We start from the raw sequence: 16,304 nt of genomic DNA on the forward strand, positions 1-16,304 counted from the left end.
ACCAGTGGTTAATGTCCACAAATATTTCATTAGCTGATCTTTCTAAGACTACAGTTGATTCGCTATTTATTGCAATGTTTGTATCATTGGCAAACAAAGCAAACTTGGCATCTGGTAATGTTAATGATGAAAGGTCATTGATATACACAAGAAAAAGTAAGGCCCCTAAGGTGGAACCTTGTGGGACCCCACATGCAATTAGTTCCCAGTTGGATGATGCCTGATAGCTTACTACATCTCTCTTTCCTAATAACATTCTTTGTTTCCTGCCAGAGATATAAGATTAAACCAGTTTGCAGCATTTCCTCTTACACCATAATATTCTAATTTACGTAAAAGCATATTGTGATTTACACAGTCAAATGCCTTTGGCAGATCACAAAGCAAACCAGTTGCCTGCACTGTTTTGTCTATTGAGTTGAGTACATTTTCACTGTAAGTGTCGATAGCCTTCTCAGTATCAGAACCCCTCAGATCCGAACTGTGAGTTTGACAGTATTTTATTTGTGATATGGTTATATAGCCAATTGTACATTACCTTTTCTAAAATTTTTGAGAGCGCTGGCAAAAGTAAAGTTGGACAGAAGTCTGGTGCTAATTCTTTATCTCCCTTCTTAAACTTCAGCAAATTTCAACCATTCAAGAAATATTCCACTGATAAACAACTGGTTACACAGATAGCTTAATGTGTTACTTAACTCAGAATCACATTCTTTAATTAACTTTGTTGATATTTCATCATACCCGCTAGATGTCTTTGATTTTAAAGATTTTATGATGGGTATTACATCTGCTGGGGTAGTGAAGGTCAAATTCATATTATGAAAGTTACTTGAAATGTGTGGTCTGAGGTATCCCATGGCAGCATCTACAGAACCTGACAACCCTATAGTTTCAGTAACAATTATAAAATGTTTGTTAAAAAGTTTTCCAACACTATAACCATCTGTCACCAATGTATCATGTACTCTTAATGCTATTTGCCCCCCTTCGTGTCTGGTTCTACTGGTCTCCTCCTTTGCTATATCCCATATTGTCTTTATTTTGTTATCTGATATGACTATCTTTTACTTGTAATACACTCCTGGAAATTGAAATAAGAACACCGTGAATTCATTGTCCCAGGAAGGGGAAACTTTATTGACACATTCCTGGGGTCAGATACATCACATGATCACACTGACAGAACCACAGGCACATAGACACAGGCAACAGAGCATGCACAATGTCGGCACTAGTACAGTGTATATCCACCTTTCGCATCAATGCAGGCTGCTATTCTCCCATGGAGACGATCGTAGAGATGTTGGATGTAGTCCTGTGGAACGGCTTACCATGCCATTTCCACCTGGCGCCTCAGTTGGACCAGCGTTCGTGCTGGACGTGCAGACCGCGTGAGACGACGCTTCATCCAGCCCCAAACATGCTCAATGGGGGACAGATCCGGAGATCTTGCTGGCCAGGGTAGTTGAGTTACACCTTCTAGAGCACATTGGGTGGCACGGGATACATGCAGACGTGCATTGTCCTGTTGGAACAGCAAGTTCCCTTGCCGGTCTAGGAATGGTAGAACGATGGGTTCGATGACGGTTTGGATGTACTGTGCACTATTCAGTATCCCCTCGACGATCACCAGAGGTGTACGGCCAGTGTAGGAGATCGCTCCCCACACCATGATGCCGGGTGTTGGCCCTGTGTGCCTTGGTCGTATGCAGTCCTGATTGTGGCGCTCAGCTGCATGGCTCCAAACACGCATACGACCATCATTGGCACCAAGGCAGAAGCGACTCTCATCGCTGAAGACAACACGTCTCCATTCGTCCCTCCATTCACGCCTGTCGCGACACCACTGGAGGCGGGCTGCACGATGTTGGGGCGTGAGCGGAAGACGGCCTAACGGTGTGCGGGACCGTAGCCCAGCTTCATGGAGAGGGTTGCGAATGGTCTTTGCCGATACCCCAGGAGCAACAGTGTCCCTAATTTGCTGGGAAGTGGCGGTGCGGTCCCCTATGGCACTGCGTAGGATCCTACGGTCTTGGCGTGCATCCGTGCGTCGCTGCGGTCCGGTGCCAGGTCGACGGGCACGTGCACCTTCCACCGACCACTGGCGACAACATCGATGTACTGTGGAGACCTCACGCCCCATGTGTTGAGCAATTCGGCGGTACGTCCACCCGGCCTCCCGCATGCCCACTATACGCCCTCGCTCAAAGTCCGTCAACTGCACATATGGTTCACGTCCACGCTGTCGCGGCATGCTACCAGTGTTAAAGACTGCGATGGAGCTCCGTATGCCACGGCAAACTGGCTGACACTGACAGCGGCGGTGCACAAATGCTGCGCAGCTAGCACCATTCGATGGCCAACACCGCGGTTCCTGGTGTGTCCGCTGTGCCGTGCGTGTGATCATTGCTTGTACAGCCCTCTCGCAGTGTCCGGAGCAAGTATGGTGGGTCTGACACACCGGTGTCAATGTGTTCTTTTTTCCATTTCCAGGAGTGTGTATTTGCTTTGATGTCCATATTACAGTCTTTAATATTTTGCAGTGTTTCTTGTAATGTCCTACAGCACTAACATCAGAACTGTTTCAGATTGACAGATACAGTTTTCTTTTTGTTTTACAAGTTTCGTTGAGTAATCCATGGCTTCTTTGTAGACTCTGCTCTAACCTTGGTTAGTTTTGGGGGAAAACAGTGTTCAAATAAGGTAAGCACTTTATTAGCAAAAGTGTTATATTTTTCATTTATGCCATGAGCACTGTTAACATCACTCCAGTGAATGTCTCTGAGGAGTGTCCTAAAATAATCAATCTGTGACTTATTGATTACCCTTTTGATTTCAGATATAACAGATTTTATATCCTGTTCAGTATTAACATTGAACAGAAGGAATTGCATGTCATGACCTGAGAGGCCATTGACTATCGGTTTTGTAATATAATTTTGTTCATTTGATTTTTCTATAAAGATATTATCAACGTCTGTTTGTGAGTAATTGGCTACCTTAGTTGGGAACTTTACAGCGGGAATTAAATTGAGTGATAGTGTTACTAACTCAAATAAGATCTTACTGGGAGAGTCTTTAAGGAAATCTACATTGAAGTCACTAGCAACCAATATTTCTTTGTTTTGGGTTGTTAAATGGGCCAGTACAGCTTCAAGGTGGTTTACGAACAGATTAAAGTCTATGCAGTTGCTCAATATACAGTTAATATTATGAAGGATTTTTTGTGAAAATCTAGTTCTGTTGCACATGCTTCCATATGCTGTTCTAGGCAAAATTTATGAATGTCTATATTCTTAACTTTATGACAGTTCCTGATGAATGTGGCAACTCCTCCTTTCTCCATTTCTGCTCTACAAAAGTGAGGTGCTAAACTAAATCCTGTAATAAGTGAAAGTTCTATACCAGTGGTCACATGGTGTTCAGATAGGCAGATTATGTCACCTGGGTTTGTGGACTCTAATTCATCTATGCAGATAATTAATTCATTAATTTCATTTCTCAGTCCTTGAATAAGATAGCTGACATTTCACATTGACTGAGTTAAAATTGGATAGAGTTGAAATTTCTGATTGTTGAAAATTCTTAACCAACAGCTGTTTATGCTGATGTAATAAGCTATAATTATATTTTTTGGTTTCTTGCTCAAGCTGAAGGTTTGTCTCAATCCTAACCTCTCTTAAAACTTGGTTTCTTTCTGTCCTCCCTACCCTTTTTCTTTTCTGAATCAGTGGTATTTTATTACTCATGACAGTGCCTCCCCCCTTTAAGATTCCTGCTATTCTCCCAGCCAGTTTACCCTACCCTTTCCTGCTGAGGTGAAGGCCATGCCCAGTATAATCACACCTATTGAGAGGACTCCAAATTAACTCTCCTGACAGAAGAGTTCAAATGAAGTTGGTCATGGCATGGATACAAACTCAACACTAGTCTGCGTCGATGCTGATGCAATCTTTGCCAGGTCACACTCTATACTGTACCAAGGACCTCGGTCAGTACTATTACCTGGCCCACCCACTACGACCACAGGGTCTTCCTTAGTGAAATATTTGCAGAATGACCCTAAATCCTCTGTCACTTGCTCCAGACCAGCAATATGTTTAAAAAAATTTTGGTGACAAGTGTTCTGATCCTAGTTCATCCTGCAAAAGTTGGCCAACACATCTTTTATGGGAACTACCTAACAACAACACTTTCTTTCTATTTACTGATTTCCCTACGTACTTACTTTTTGATTTGCCGCTGAAAGTCTGTTGTACCCTGTCTACACATGCAACTGCTTGAGGCTCACCAGCTTCTAACGGAACCAACAGGTCAAATCTATTTTCCACATTCACCACGAAGCTGTCAGACAAAGTTCTAGGTCTGTTCTTCCTATTGCCTGTTGCCACTTCCCACCATTCTTTACCCTTCTCCCTCCTTAACCTGTCAAGATCTCACCTGGCCTTATCAAACTCAGCCTGAAGGGCAGCAATTTTCCCCTCCTGTTCTAGTATCTTCCTATCTCTACTACATATGCTACAAAGCCACTGATGAGTCTCATTTACTTCCCCTATTCCCACTAAGCTACAGTCACCCACATGGAAAAACTACAACACCCGTCACACCAAAGCCCCAACCTAACAGTTTTGTGGCAAGTCAAGCACTTTTCGCTCATGATAAACATAATAGTTTATTAAGAATAAATCAGTTAATTGCAGATATACACGAAATTATGTTTCCACAAATTTGGCCTATATGCATCTGTATGTAAACAGAAACAACAGTACAAAGTTTCTGAAACAACAACTTAAGCTTTATGCTACTTTCCGGAAATGTGACTTAAATAATGAAGAGATACACTACAGTTAAATTGCTGGAGAGAGTAAGAACAATGAAATGAAATTCTATAGATTTGCAGTGGCAAAACATAAAAAGGAAATATGACTATAACCCGACTGTACAACCTTTTCACATTTTCTGCTATGTTATGTGAAGAAAAGTGAAACCTTTAATGGTACACTTAAAAGACACACTAATGCACCTACATATATCAAAAACAGTTTTGCATCACCTCAGTACCAAGAGTTCCGAAACCTGTACAGAAAATTGGAACAGAGATCAACGTAAACATCATTTCCGCCCTTTTTATTGTTCATGAAAACCACACATTGCATGTTGGACCACAATACAGTGAGACCTTCAGAGGTGGTGGTCGTCCAGATTGCTGTACATACCGGTGCCTCTAATACCCAGTAGCACAACCTCTTGCACTGATGCATGCCTGTATTCGTCATGGCATACCACCCACAAGTTCATCAAGGCACTTTTGGTCCAGATTGTCCCACTTCTCAATGATGATTCAGCATAGATCCCCCAGACTGGTTGGTGGGCCACGTTGTCTATAAACAGCCCTTTTAATCTATCCCAGGCATGTTCATGTCTGGAGAACACGCTAGCCGCTCTGGTCAGGCAATTTTGTTATCCTGAAGGAAGTCATTCACAAAATGTGCATGATGAGGGCGCGAATTGTCATCTGTCATGGTTGCACTATTGGTCGGAGGACAGTATTCACATATCGTACAGATGTTATGACACTTTCCATGACCCCCAGCAGCATACGTCAGCCCAACATAATGCCACCCCAAAACATCAGGAAACCACCTCCTTCCTGCACTCACTGGACAGTGTGTCTAAGGTATTTTGCCAGGCCGTGTTGCCTCCAAACATGTCTCTCACGATTGTCTGGTTGAAGGCAAATGCAACACTCATCAGTGAAGAGAATGTGATGCCAATCCTAAGCGATTCATTCATCATGTTGTTGGGCCCATCTGTAACAAGCTTCAAGGTGTCGTAGTTGCAAAGATGGACCTCGCCATGGACGTCAGGAGTGAAGTTGTGCATCATGCAGCCTATTGCACACAGTTTGAGTCATAATACGATGCCCTGTGGCTGCATGAAAAGCATTATTCAACATGATGGCATTGCTGTCAGGGTTCCTCCGAACCGTAATCTGTAGGTAGTGGTCATCCACTGCAGCAGCCTGAACAAAGCATCTCATTGATAGTTCCTGTCTTTGTACCTCCTCCATGTCTGAACAACATCGCTTTGGTCCACTTTGAGATGCCTGGACACTCCCCTTGTTGAGAGCCCTTCCTGGCACAAAGTAACAATGTGGATGCAATGGAACTGTGATATTGACAGCCTAGGCATGGGTGAACTTCAGACAACAGGAGCCGTGTACCTCCTTCCTGGTGGAATGACTGGAGCTGATCAGCTGTTGGACCCCCTCCGTCTAATAGGTGCTGCTTGTGCATGGTGGTTTACATCTTTGGGCAGGTTTAGTGACATCTCTAAACAGTCAAAGGGACTGTGTCTGTGATACAATATTCACAGTCAGTGTCTGTCTTCAGGAGTTTTGGGATCCAGGGTGATGCAAAACTTTTTTTGATGTATGTATTTACCACATAATTGGTACTAAACTAAATGTTATTATATCTAAAATGACTTATCTTTATGAGAGCACCAACACTCATGCTAGTCACCTGCCTGCAGAGCTGCCAACCTGGTGCTGAATATGTTTATTAAAATAAATAGAGTTGATAATTGTGGTTGTCTGTTTTGGAGAAGATAGTACATGGGAATAGAGAGTATGGCCAAGAGCAGTGCTCCAAAAATCAAACATGATTCTTGCATTTTTGAAATCTACTTTCTGTGTTTAATGCAGAAAGAAAAAAATCTAAAGAATAAGTCATTCACATCTTCAACAAATTAGAGTCATTTATACTAGTTGGATCAACATGTCTGGGAGAGCACTCATATGTTAGATGAGTAATGAACTGTTTGAAGGTTCTAAAAAAGATAGTTTATCATTAAAAAAGACAACTATCTCTAATTTCAGTGCCCATTAGTTAAGTCACAAAATGAGAAAAATGTTTTGAGGCACTACACAATGTTTTTACACTCAGTTGTTGATGTGTACCACAACATTCATGGTACTGTATAATTATTTTATATTATACTTGTGTTGTTTTAGGAACCAGAAGGTGCTAGACATCGTGGGCACCGTGTTGTTATCCCAAGGTCAGACAGTGTTGGTAGTGGCTCAGGTCGCAAATATCTGGCTCCAACCCTTTCTGATCCAGCAGTACGTCCTGAGAAAGAACGCCCAGGAGCAAAGAAGAGGAACAGTCGTCCTCATGGTAAGAAAAACATTATTTTTGTAGCTTTACAGTAAGTTTTAGCAGCACATTACTGCACTAAATTATTGACACAAGAGTCATGAACTGTTGCTTGCTTTTATTCATTTCAGCTCATTTGGAAAGTTAGACTACGTTATCAATTAATCAAATAATAATTGTTTTGAAACTATATTCAGTGGCAAATTATCCTGACAGCTCAAATTGGGTCTGGAGAATAATAGACAAGTTTATGTCACAGAGAGAGATACAAAAATGTAGCTACCCTTTCATTTTGCAGTGGCATTTGAATTCATGTCAGTAGTGGAAAGAGTCAATAAATGAACTCAGACAAGACTTGCTTTGGAAATAATTTGCTGAAAGTGTGCAATATTCTAAGAAATAATAAATGCAAAAGGGTAATTTCTACTTGTTGGTTCACTTACCTCCCAGACCACCAACAAAAAATTAAAATCTGGACTAGTAATCAAAGATGGTAACCTTCCTAAAAGTCCCAAATAAAGTTATATATGTTTGGAACTGCATCAGTGCTCAGTTTTTCCTATTAGCATATTGTAACTGTCAAAGCTTTCAGTTATAACAGTTTCTTTCAAGTAGAGTATCATATTCAGTTATTTGATAAAATGTTAATACTTAAACAAAGTGTTAAAAAAGAAGTAAACGCTCTGTTTGCATTGTAATAAATTAAAAATAAAACTCTTGCCAGTTACATGATACATCAGCTTTCTGGATAAAGATCTCCACTACACTCTTCCACACATTTTGGTCTTTAGCTGTGCACATTCATGTTGGTTCTGTATGTTTTCAAATATTATATCCCTATCTTCCAATAGGTTCTCTCTGACTTTCCTTAGCTCTTGAAATCAAGCAAAAACTTCTTTGACCCACCTACCTTCCATTTGCCTAGTTGCATTTCTTGCCACTGCCTATTAATTTTCATTGCAGTTGTTGTTATAGTTTCTATGTCTGTTCTCTGATCCAGTTTTTGATTTCTCTGTGTCTTCTATTAATTCCCATCATTTGCCTCTAACCTGGGTACTGAATAACATTCATTTTTGAATGGTTATTGTATGAAAATTCCATTTCTCATTGCCATTAGTCAAAACTGATAATACACACTCATTGCAAACTTTTATTTTGTGATTCATCAGAAGCTTGATTCTGAAGACCCTAGACCATTTTTATTTTTCTGTTTATTTCTATAGTTGTCTGTCTAGTTGCTGAAATGTAAATAATCATCAAATGGTTCTGTGACTTTATTGTTAGTTCCTATTGTTTCCATTTGATATGCTGTTTATATATTATTTTTGTCTTAATACGACTGATTTTTAGGTACAATTTTCTAACTTGATCTATTAAGTTCTTCCGCTGAACAACATAATATAAGAAGTTAGGTGCTGGTAATTCATCCAGAATGTTATTTTTATGGAGGTTCTGCAGCAACACAGTCAACAATGAATGGACTCTTTGGTTTCTCTGGAGATGGAGACTAATTTTGGACATACCTGAGACAGAAAATGAGCTGTTCAGTTTTTATTGATAACATTTTCTGAAAGAAGCATTCAGTACACTACATCGTCTGTCCAGAAAGAGCAGTCCATCTGACAGTCATGAGGGCCATACCATTATGTGTCGCTATAACATGGTTCACAATTATGACCAAGCAATAGTCTTCATCTATAAGTGTAGCTTTTATGTTTACACTCCTGCATTTACCACTTTACTACAGTCTTTTCTGAAATCTTTAAATGTTAGCATGGATCATATTTGACATGTCTTTATTTTCCATGAAATACTAGCTCCACTAAAACTCAACAGGGAAGTGGTGAAGAACTCATACAAATGTTGTGGCTGCCTGTCCAAACAGTTGTTCAGGAAGTACTGTAGGAAGAACTAGCCTTCATAAACAGTGTAAAAATATTGAGTCCCGGGAGGATGACGGTTAGATCCTGCGTCCGGTCATCCTGATTTATGTTTTCTGTGATTACCCTAAGTCATTTCCAAAAAATGTCAGGATGGTTCCTTTGAAAGGACACGGCCAACTTCCTTCCCTGTCCTTCCCTAATCCGATGAGACTGATGACCTCACTTTCTGATCTCCTCCCCCAAACAACCCAACCCAACATTGAGTCCAAATAACAAGCCTAACATATAGCATTATAACACCAAGTAAAAGTTTCACTCACCCATAAATATTTCAGTATCACTGGTGATTAGTTATCATTTAATACCAGCAGTGGCCCACTGGCAAAGCTCAGTTGTGTAATGCCAGCTGTAGACCATAGGCTGAGTTCATGTTCAACAATTGCCTTTTGTGTAGTGAAAAGACAAGATCTCTCCCCTCTTTAACTGATTGACAGTGGCAGTAATGCCCTGGTATGTGCTTGAGTCATTGGGAAAGAGGGAAGGCAATTGAAGATATGTCTGCTGAAGTGAAAGGATGCTCAGTATCATCTTGTGAGCCTATGGCTGCCATTGCAGAGTCACAGTTGTTACACTGTGGGCGAGTGATGTGGCATAGCAAAGGCTATGTCTGCATTAGGTCTGAGACAGTGTCCCAAATGTCCATGTTCAATGCTGATTGCAGGCGAAGGTGAGCGCAAAGACATATATATTACAGAAGTGAGGTTGCCGTAAATTAATGTTGTGGTAGTCAGCATCATTTTGCTCTCAGTTCTGATAGCTAGGCAGGCAGCATTAGATATTCTCTGTGTAATGCCATTAGTAACTGGTTACAGTGGTGGGTCATCTGATTTGCTGCAACTTCAACCATTAAGAGTTTTCAAGCCTCGCTTCCAGTGATGGTGGTCAATATCTAGCATGGCATATATTCATGAGTATTGACCCAATATGGAATTTGTATCTGAGGACTTTGCTGGAAAGAAAACCAATGTAAACTCAGTACGTCTGCTGAAGGGCCTCACCGAAGATGTGGAGGTGGTCTTGCCTGGAGCCATGAAGCGTGCATGGTGCAGTCGTCTGCAAGATGTGGCTCATATCAGCACCAACAACTGTCGCATGGGTTCCGAGGACATCCTCAGTTCATTCAGATGGCTGACAGAGGTGATGAAGACTGTTAGCCTCATGCATGGGGCACAAGCAGAACTCACAATTTGCAGCATTTTTCCCAGATTTTATTGGGTTCCTTTGGTTTCAAACCTAGTGGAGAGTCTCAACCATAGGCTTTGTTGACTCTGTGATAGTCTTGGATGTAGATTTATAGACTTGTGTTATTGTATGCTTCTTCTTCTTCCAGGCACCAATTATATCTTCCCTTCCCAGTAATTAGCAACGTAGTTTGCTTTGTCATTGACTTTCAAAATATCATCTTTAGTGCATGTTATAGACATATCTGGGCAAATCAGTAGGTGGTCCAAGTCCTGTATTGCTCCGCATTCACACCTATCGCTATCACTGTAACCCCATTTAAATAGGTTTGATTTGCACCCAGTTACTCCAGTACGCAGCCGGTTTAATGACCTCCAAGTTGTAAAAGGTAGTTGAAATCCTGCAGATCGCTCCTCAAGTAGTTCCATTGTGGAGCGTGGCACCATTTCTTCCCAAAGAGATAGCCACCTTGCGGCGGGCTTGGTGGCGAGCTCTTCAGTAGTTTCAATGAAACTCCTGCATATGCAACGGGTGTCGGGGATCATTCATTTGTTTTGATCTTTCTATCTCGGCGGCTACTTGTCTGTGGATAGTGGGTGGTGCTATGCCTATGATGGGATAAATGATGTCTGTGGGAGTTGGTTTGAGGCATCCTGTGGCAATACGTACAGTTTCGTTTACGGCGACGTCAACTTGCTTAGTGTGAGCAGAGTTCTTCCAAACTGGTGCCGCAAATTCCGCTGCTGAGATACTCAGCACCAGACCCGTGGTGCGCAAAACATGTGGTTGAGCTCCCCACGATGAACCTGTTAGCTTCCGCAGTATGTTGTTCCTGGCACAGACCTTTTTTTTTGTGTGTTGTGACAGTGCTGCTTAAAAGTAAGTGCTCTGTCCAATGTTACTCCCAGGTATTTTGGGCTGTTTGTATGTTTCAACTCTTCCCCTTGCCACGTGACTCGGAGTTTCCGTTTGGCTTGTTTGTTCCTAAGATGGAAGGTGGATACTTGAGATTTACTAGGGTTTGGTTTAAGATTATTGCCGTCGTAGTAGGTAGCAAGTTCTGTTAAGGCTCCTGTGAGATTCTCCTCCACTTGTTCAAAGGTTTTATCCTGTGTGGCCACTGCTGCATCATCAGCATATATGAACATTCGTGTCTGGTGGCTGATGGGAAGATCATTGGTATAGATGTTAAATAATATTGGAGCCAAGACACTACCCTGTGCAAGTCCATTTTTCTGTGTCCTCCATCGGCTGTTTTTAGATTGTAAGGTTACATAGTAGCGTCTGTTCTGTAGCATGCCTTTCACGAACATAGAAAGGGTGTAGTCCTTAGTGACATTATACACTTTCTGGGTAAGCAACTTATGGTTAACTGTGTCATATGCAGCACTGAGATCCAGGAATGCGACCCCAGTTACTTCTCCTCTCTGATAGCCGTCTTCGATGTACTGTGTGAGATTAAGGATTTGGCCACAGCATGATTTTCCTGGTCGAAATCCAGCTTGTTCGTTAATGAGAACTTTGTCCACATAATCGGCTATGCGTTTGAGGATCATTCGCTCCAGCACTTTAAATAAATGACAAAGCAGTGAGACAGGCCGAAAGTTTTTAACTTCAGCTGGGTCTTTCCCTGGTTTTAGTAACGCAATAACCCGAGCTTTCCTCCACAGTTTAGGAATTTGCATTGTTGTAATACAGTGATTCATTAGCTCTAGGATCCATGTTTGTACTCACGGTCCAAAATGTTTAAGTTGCTCAGGTCTCAGATCATCAAGGCCAGCGGCCTTATTGTTTTTCAAATCGTTGATGGCATCTTGTAGCTCCTGAATGAAGAACGGGCTAGCTAGGAAGCTAATCTCCTCGTTCAGTTTTCTTTTGATTTTGCCATTCCTGATCTTCCTTTTAGTTTTTCCGTTCATGAGTAGTTGGTGAGCTATCTAATCAGGTGTAACTTCACTGTAATTTGGTTGTGGTTCTCTTGGGTCGTTGCTGAGACTTTTGACCAGTTTCCATGCCTTCCTACTGCTGTGCTTCATGTCCGTCTCTTGTAGGAGGTTACACCACTTTTCCTTTCTCGCTTCGGATATACCAGACATCAGTTCCTCACCTGCCTGGATCATTTCCTCTGAGAAGGGGTCCTTATTGTACATTTCTTCATACTTTTTCAGAGCTTCCTTGCTGCTACCATTGAGTCCAGCGATATACTGGGTGCGGCACCCTCTAGGTATGCGTCGTCGAGAGATTTTCTTGACAAGGTCTATAAAAGTTTCATATGATTGTATCTCTGGTTTAATTTCCAAGATCTCCTTATCAAGGTCCTCTGTGAAAAGTTCCCAATGAGCTTTTTTGAAATTGAAGAGTCTCTTGAAGGGCATTACATCTGATTTGATTACTGCAATAATGCAGCAAGTTATTGGTCTGTGTTGAGATCTTGGGATTGGGTCCTCGATTTGCTTTACAGTTTGCAGGGATACCTTTTCGGAGACAAAGATGTTATCTGGATTATATCCTCGTTTCCATCTTCCGCTGTTAAATGATGCAGGCAACTTTGGGTCATGTATCAATTTCAGTTTAGCCTGGTCTGCACAGATCTCCAGCATTTCACCATCGTCATTTGTCTCTTTATAACCCCATGCGAGACCGTGACAGTTAAAATCTCGTACTATAACTTTAATGTTTTTTGAATGGAAATTTCCAGGCTCCGTAAATTTGAACCTTGCACTGGGTGGTTTGTACACGGATGTTACAGTACATGAATGTAGCTCAATTGTTAAGATTTCTATATTTTCTTCGCAGGTCAGAGCACAGGAGCATATGTCTAAGTTTGGTTTCACAAATATAGCACTTCCGTACCTTTCGTGTGGTCTCTCAAGAACTAATTTCATGCCCTGTATTTTTGGTGTATGGCTAGTTGGTGCCCTGTGTGTTTCTTGTAACACTAAAACATCACAGTTGTTTCGTTTGCACATGTCAGATAATAAAATTTCTTTATTTACAGATAAGCCTTCAATATTGCAGGAAGTTGTCACTAGTGATGGTCTTGATAAAGGCCTTTTTTGAGTCTCTTCGGAGAGTTGTTTTGTCATCTTTGGTTTTGGTGCTCCGGTATTTGCAGGATTGGCCGAATAGGTTGTTTCCAGGGGACGCCCGATTGCTTGTTGTTCGAGTGGTGAACGCAATCTTCGTGGAGGCTCCTGCAGTGTCCCTCTTATTGTATGCTGATCTGTAGGACTCCCCTTGATAGGTCAGGATTTTAGTACACAAAGGAAGCAGCTACTCAGGTAGCAGATTACTTATGAAGTGCACATGAGGGCTTTTTAAGCTAGACGGTGGTTTGAGGTGATGAACACTCACCAGTTGATACGCAGCAAGGGAAGTCGTATGGCATTCAGAATAAAGACACTTCGACAGTCAAAATTTTATCAGTAAACTGTCAAAGTATTTGTAATGAAGTTCCTGAATTTACTACCCTCCAAAAAGTTCTTGCACTCAAATTATTCTTGGGACCAAGAGCTGGCTGAAACCCAAGTTGGAAAGCTCTTAGATATTTAGCGGGTCATGGAACATATATCAGAAAGACAGATTAGAGGCCATAGGAGAAAGAGTGTTCATTACAGCTGACAAAAATATTTGCCTCTGCTGGGGTTGAAATTAGAGTGTGAGAGGGAAGTTACCTGGTCACATAGAACAGGTGTAGGTGAAATGAAGTTGATTGTTGGATGCTTTTGCTGGCCACCCAGTTCCACTGTGACAGTTTACAGTCATTCAAAGAAAGTTTATAATTTCTTTCAATGACTCTAAACTGTCAAATGGTCTGTAGTTCATAAATACATAGGCCACTCAATACTAGTTGTAGGCAGTTTTAACCTATTGAGTATAGACTGGGATGTCTATAGATTCATTGGGAAGGAGCGGGGGAGGGGGGGGGGGGCGAAATAAATCTGAATACATTTTCTGAAAACTGTCTTGAGCAGCTAGCTCAGCTGCCCACACACAATGAAAGTACCTTAGACCTTATAGCTACAAATACGCTGGACTTTATTGACAGTCTGCCATCACTTAGCTCCAGTAAGATGGATGTAGAGGAATTATGGGCAAAGTTTAATCAGATTTTAAATCATGGTCTGGAGAGTTATGTGCCCAGTAAGTGCATAAAGAATGAGTAAGATCCACAATGGTTTAATAATGTTATATGTAAGATGCTGAGGAAGCAGAGACTTTTGCACTCTTGGTTCAAAAGAGAATGCACAAATGACAAGTGAACATAAGTAGAGATTCATGTGCTGTAAAAATATCTATGCACAAAGCATACAACAGCTTCCACTATCACATCTTGTCAAAAGATTTGGCAGAGAACCCAAGCAAGTTCTGGTCCTATGTAAAATTGCTAAGCAGGTCTAAGGCTTCCATTCAGTCCCTTGTTGACCAGTCTGGTGTGGCAGTTGAAGATAGCAAAATGAAAGCCTAAGTTTTATCTTTCATGTTCAAGAAATCATTCACACTCGAGAATCATGCAAACATACCATCATTTGATCATCGGAAGGACTCCTGTACAGGCGACACAGCTATTAACATCTCTGGCATAGAGAGACAACTAAAAGATTGGAAAACAAATAAATAATTGGGTTCAGATGTAATAGCAGTTTGGTTTTGCAAAGATACTCCATGGCACTAGGCCCTTACATAGCCTGTATTTATTGTGAATCTCTCACCCAGCACAAAGTCCCACTGGAAAAAAGCACAGATGACTCCATTATATAAGAAGGAAAAAGAACGAACCCCAAAATATCCCTAACATCAGTTTGCTGTAGAATTTTTGAGCATATTCTTGGTCTGAATATATTAAACTTTCTTGAGACTGAGAAGCTTACATCCACAGATCAGCATCGTTTTAGAAAGCATTGCTAATGCAAAACTCAGTTTGCCTTTTATCATATGATTCACTGCAAACTATGGATGAAGGGCAACAGGTAAATTCTGTATGTCTAGATTTATGGAAAGCATTTGACACGGTGCCCCATTGCAGGCTTTTAATGAAGGTACGAGCATATGGAATAAGTTCACAGATATGTGAGTGGCTCAAAGATTTTTTAAGTAATAGAATCCAGTACACTGTCCTCGACAGTGAGTGTTTATCAGAGACAAGGGTATCATTAAGAGTGCCCCAGTGGAGTGTGATAGGTCTGCTATTGTTCTCTATGTACATAAATGATTTGGCAGGCAGGGTGAGCATTAGTCTGCAGTTGTTTGCTGATGATTCTGTGGTGTATGGTAAGGTGTCAAAGTTGAGTAACTGCAGAAAGATACAAGGTGAATTAGAAAAAAATTCCAGTTGGTGTGATGAATGGCAGCTATCCCTAAATGGGGAAAAATGTAAGTTAAAACAGATGAGTGGGAAGATCAAATCTGCAATATTCAATACAGTATTACTAGTGTCCTGCTTGACACAGTGAAGCCATTTAAGTATCTAGGTGTAAGGTTTCAAAACCATACGAAATGGGATGAGTATGTGAGAACTGTGGTAGGGAAGGCAAATGGTCAAATTAATTTTATTGGGAGAGTTTTAGGAATGAGTCTGGAACCGCGCGACTGCTACGGTCGCAAGTTCGAATCCTGCCTGAGGCATGGATGTGTGTGATGTCCTTAGGTTAGTTAGGTTTAAGTAGTTCTAAGTTTTAGGGGACTGATGACCTCAGAAGTTAAGTCCCATAGTGCTCAGAGCCATTTGAACCCTTTTTTTTTTTTAAAGAAAGAGCGGTTCACCTGTAAAGGAGACCGCATATAGGACACTGATGTGACCTATTCTTGAGTACTGCTTGAGTGTTTGGGATCTGGATCAGGTCAGTTTTAAGGAATACACTGAAGCAATTCAGAGTCAGGCCGCTATATTTGTCACCAGTAGGTTTGAACAACACGTAAGTGTTGCTGGGATGCTTTGGGAACTCAAAGGGGAATTGCTGGAAAAACACTACTGAGAAAATTTAGAGACCCTGCATTTGAAGCTGAGTGCCACATG

General features: G+C 41.3%; 1 protein-coding gene across 1 annotated transcript in view; it reads left to right on the plus strand.

Annotated features, from left to right (window-relative positions):
* Nucleotides 1-16,304, plus strand: part of LOC126276364 (sodium leak channel NALCN) — a 361,108-nt gene that overhangs the window by 325,680 nt on the left and 19,124 nt on the right. The window contains exon 31 of the mRNA XM_049977270.1: nt 7,019-7,184. Coding sequence (XP_049833227.1) covers nt 7,019-7,184 — 166 coding nt within the window. The remainder of the gene's footprint in view (nt 1-7,018; nt 7,185-16,304) is intronic.

Source organism: Schistocerca gregaria, chromosome 1 (genome assembly GCF_023897955.1).
Source record: "Schistocerca gregaria isolate iqSchGreg1 chromosome 1, iqSchGreg1.2, whole genome shotgun sequence".
NCBI classification, from domain to species: Eukaryota; Metazoa; Arthropoda; class Insecta; order Orthoptera; family Acrididae; genus Schistocerca; species Schistocerca gregaria.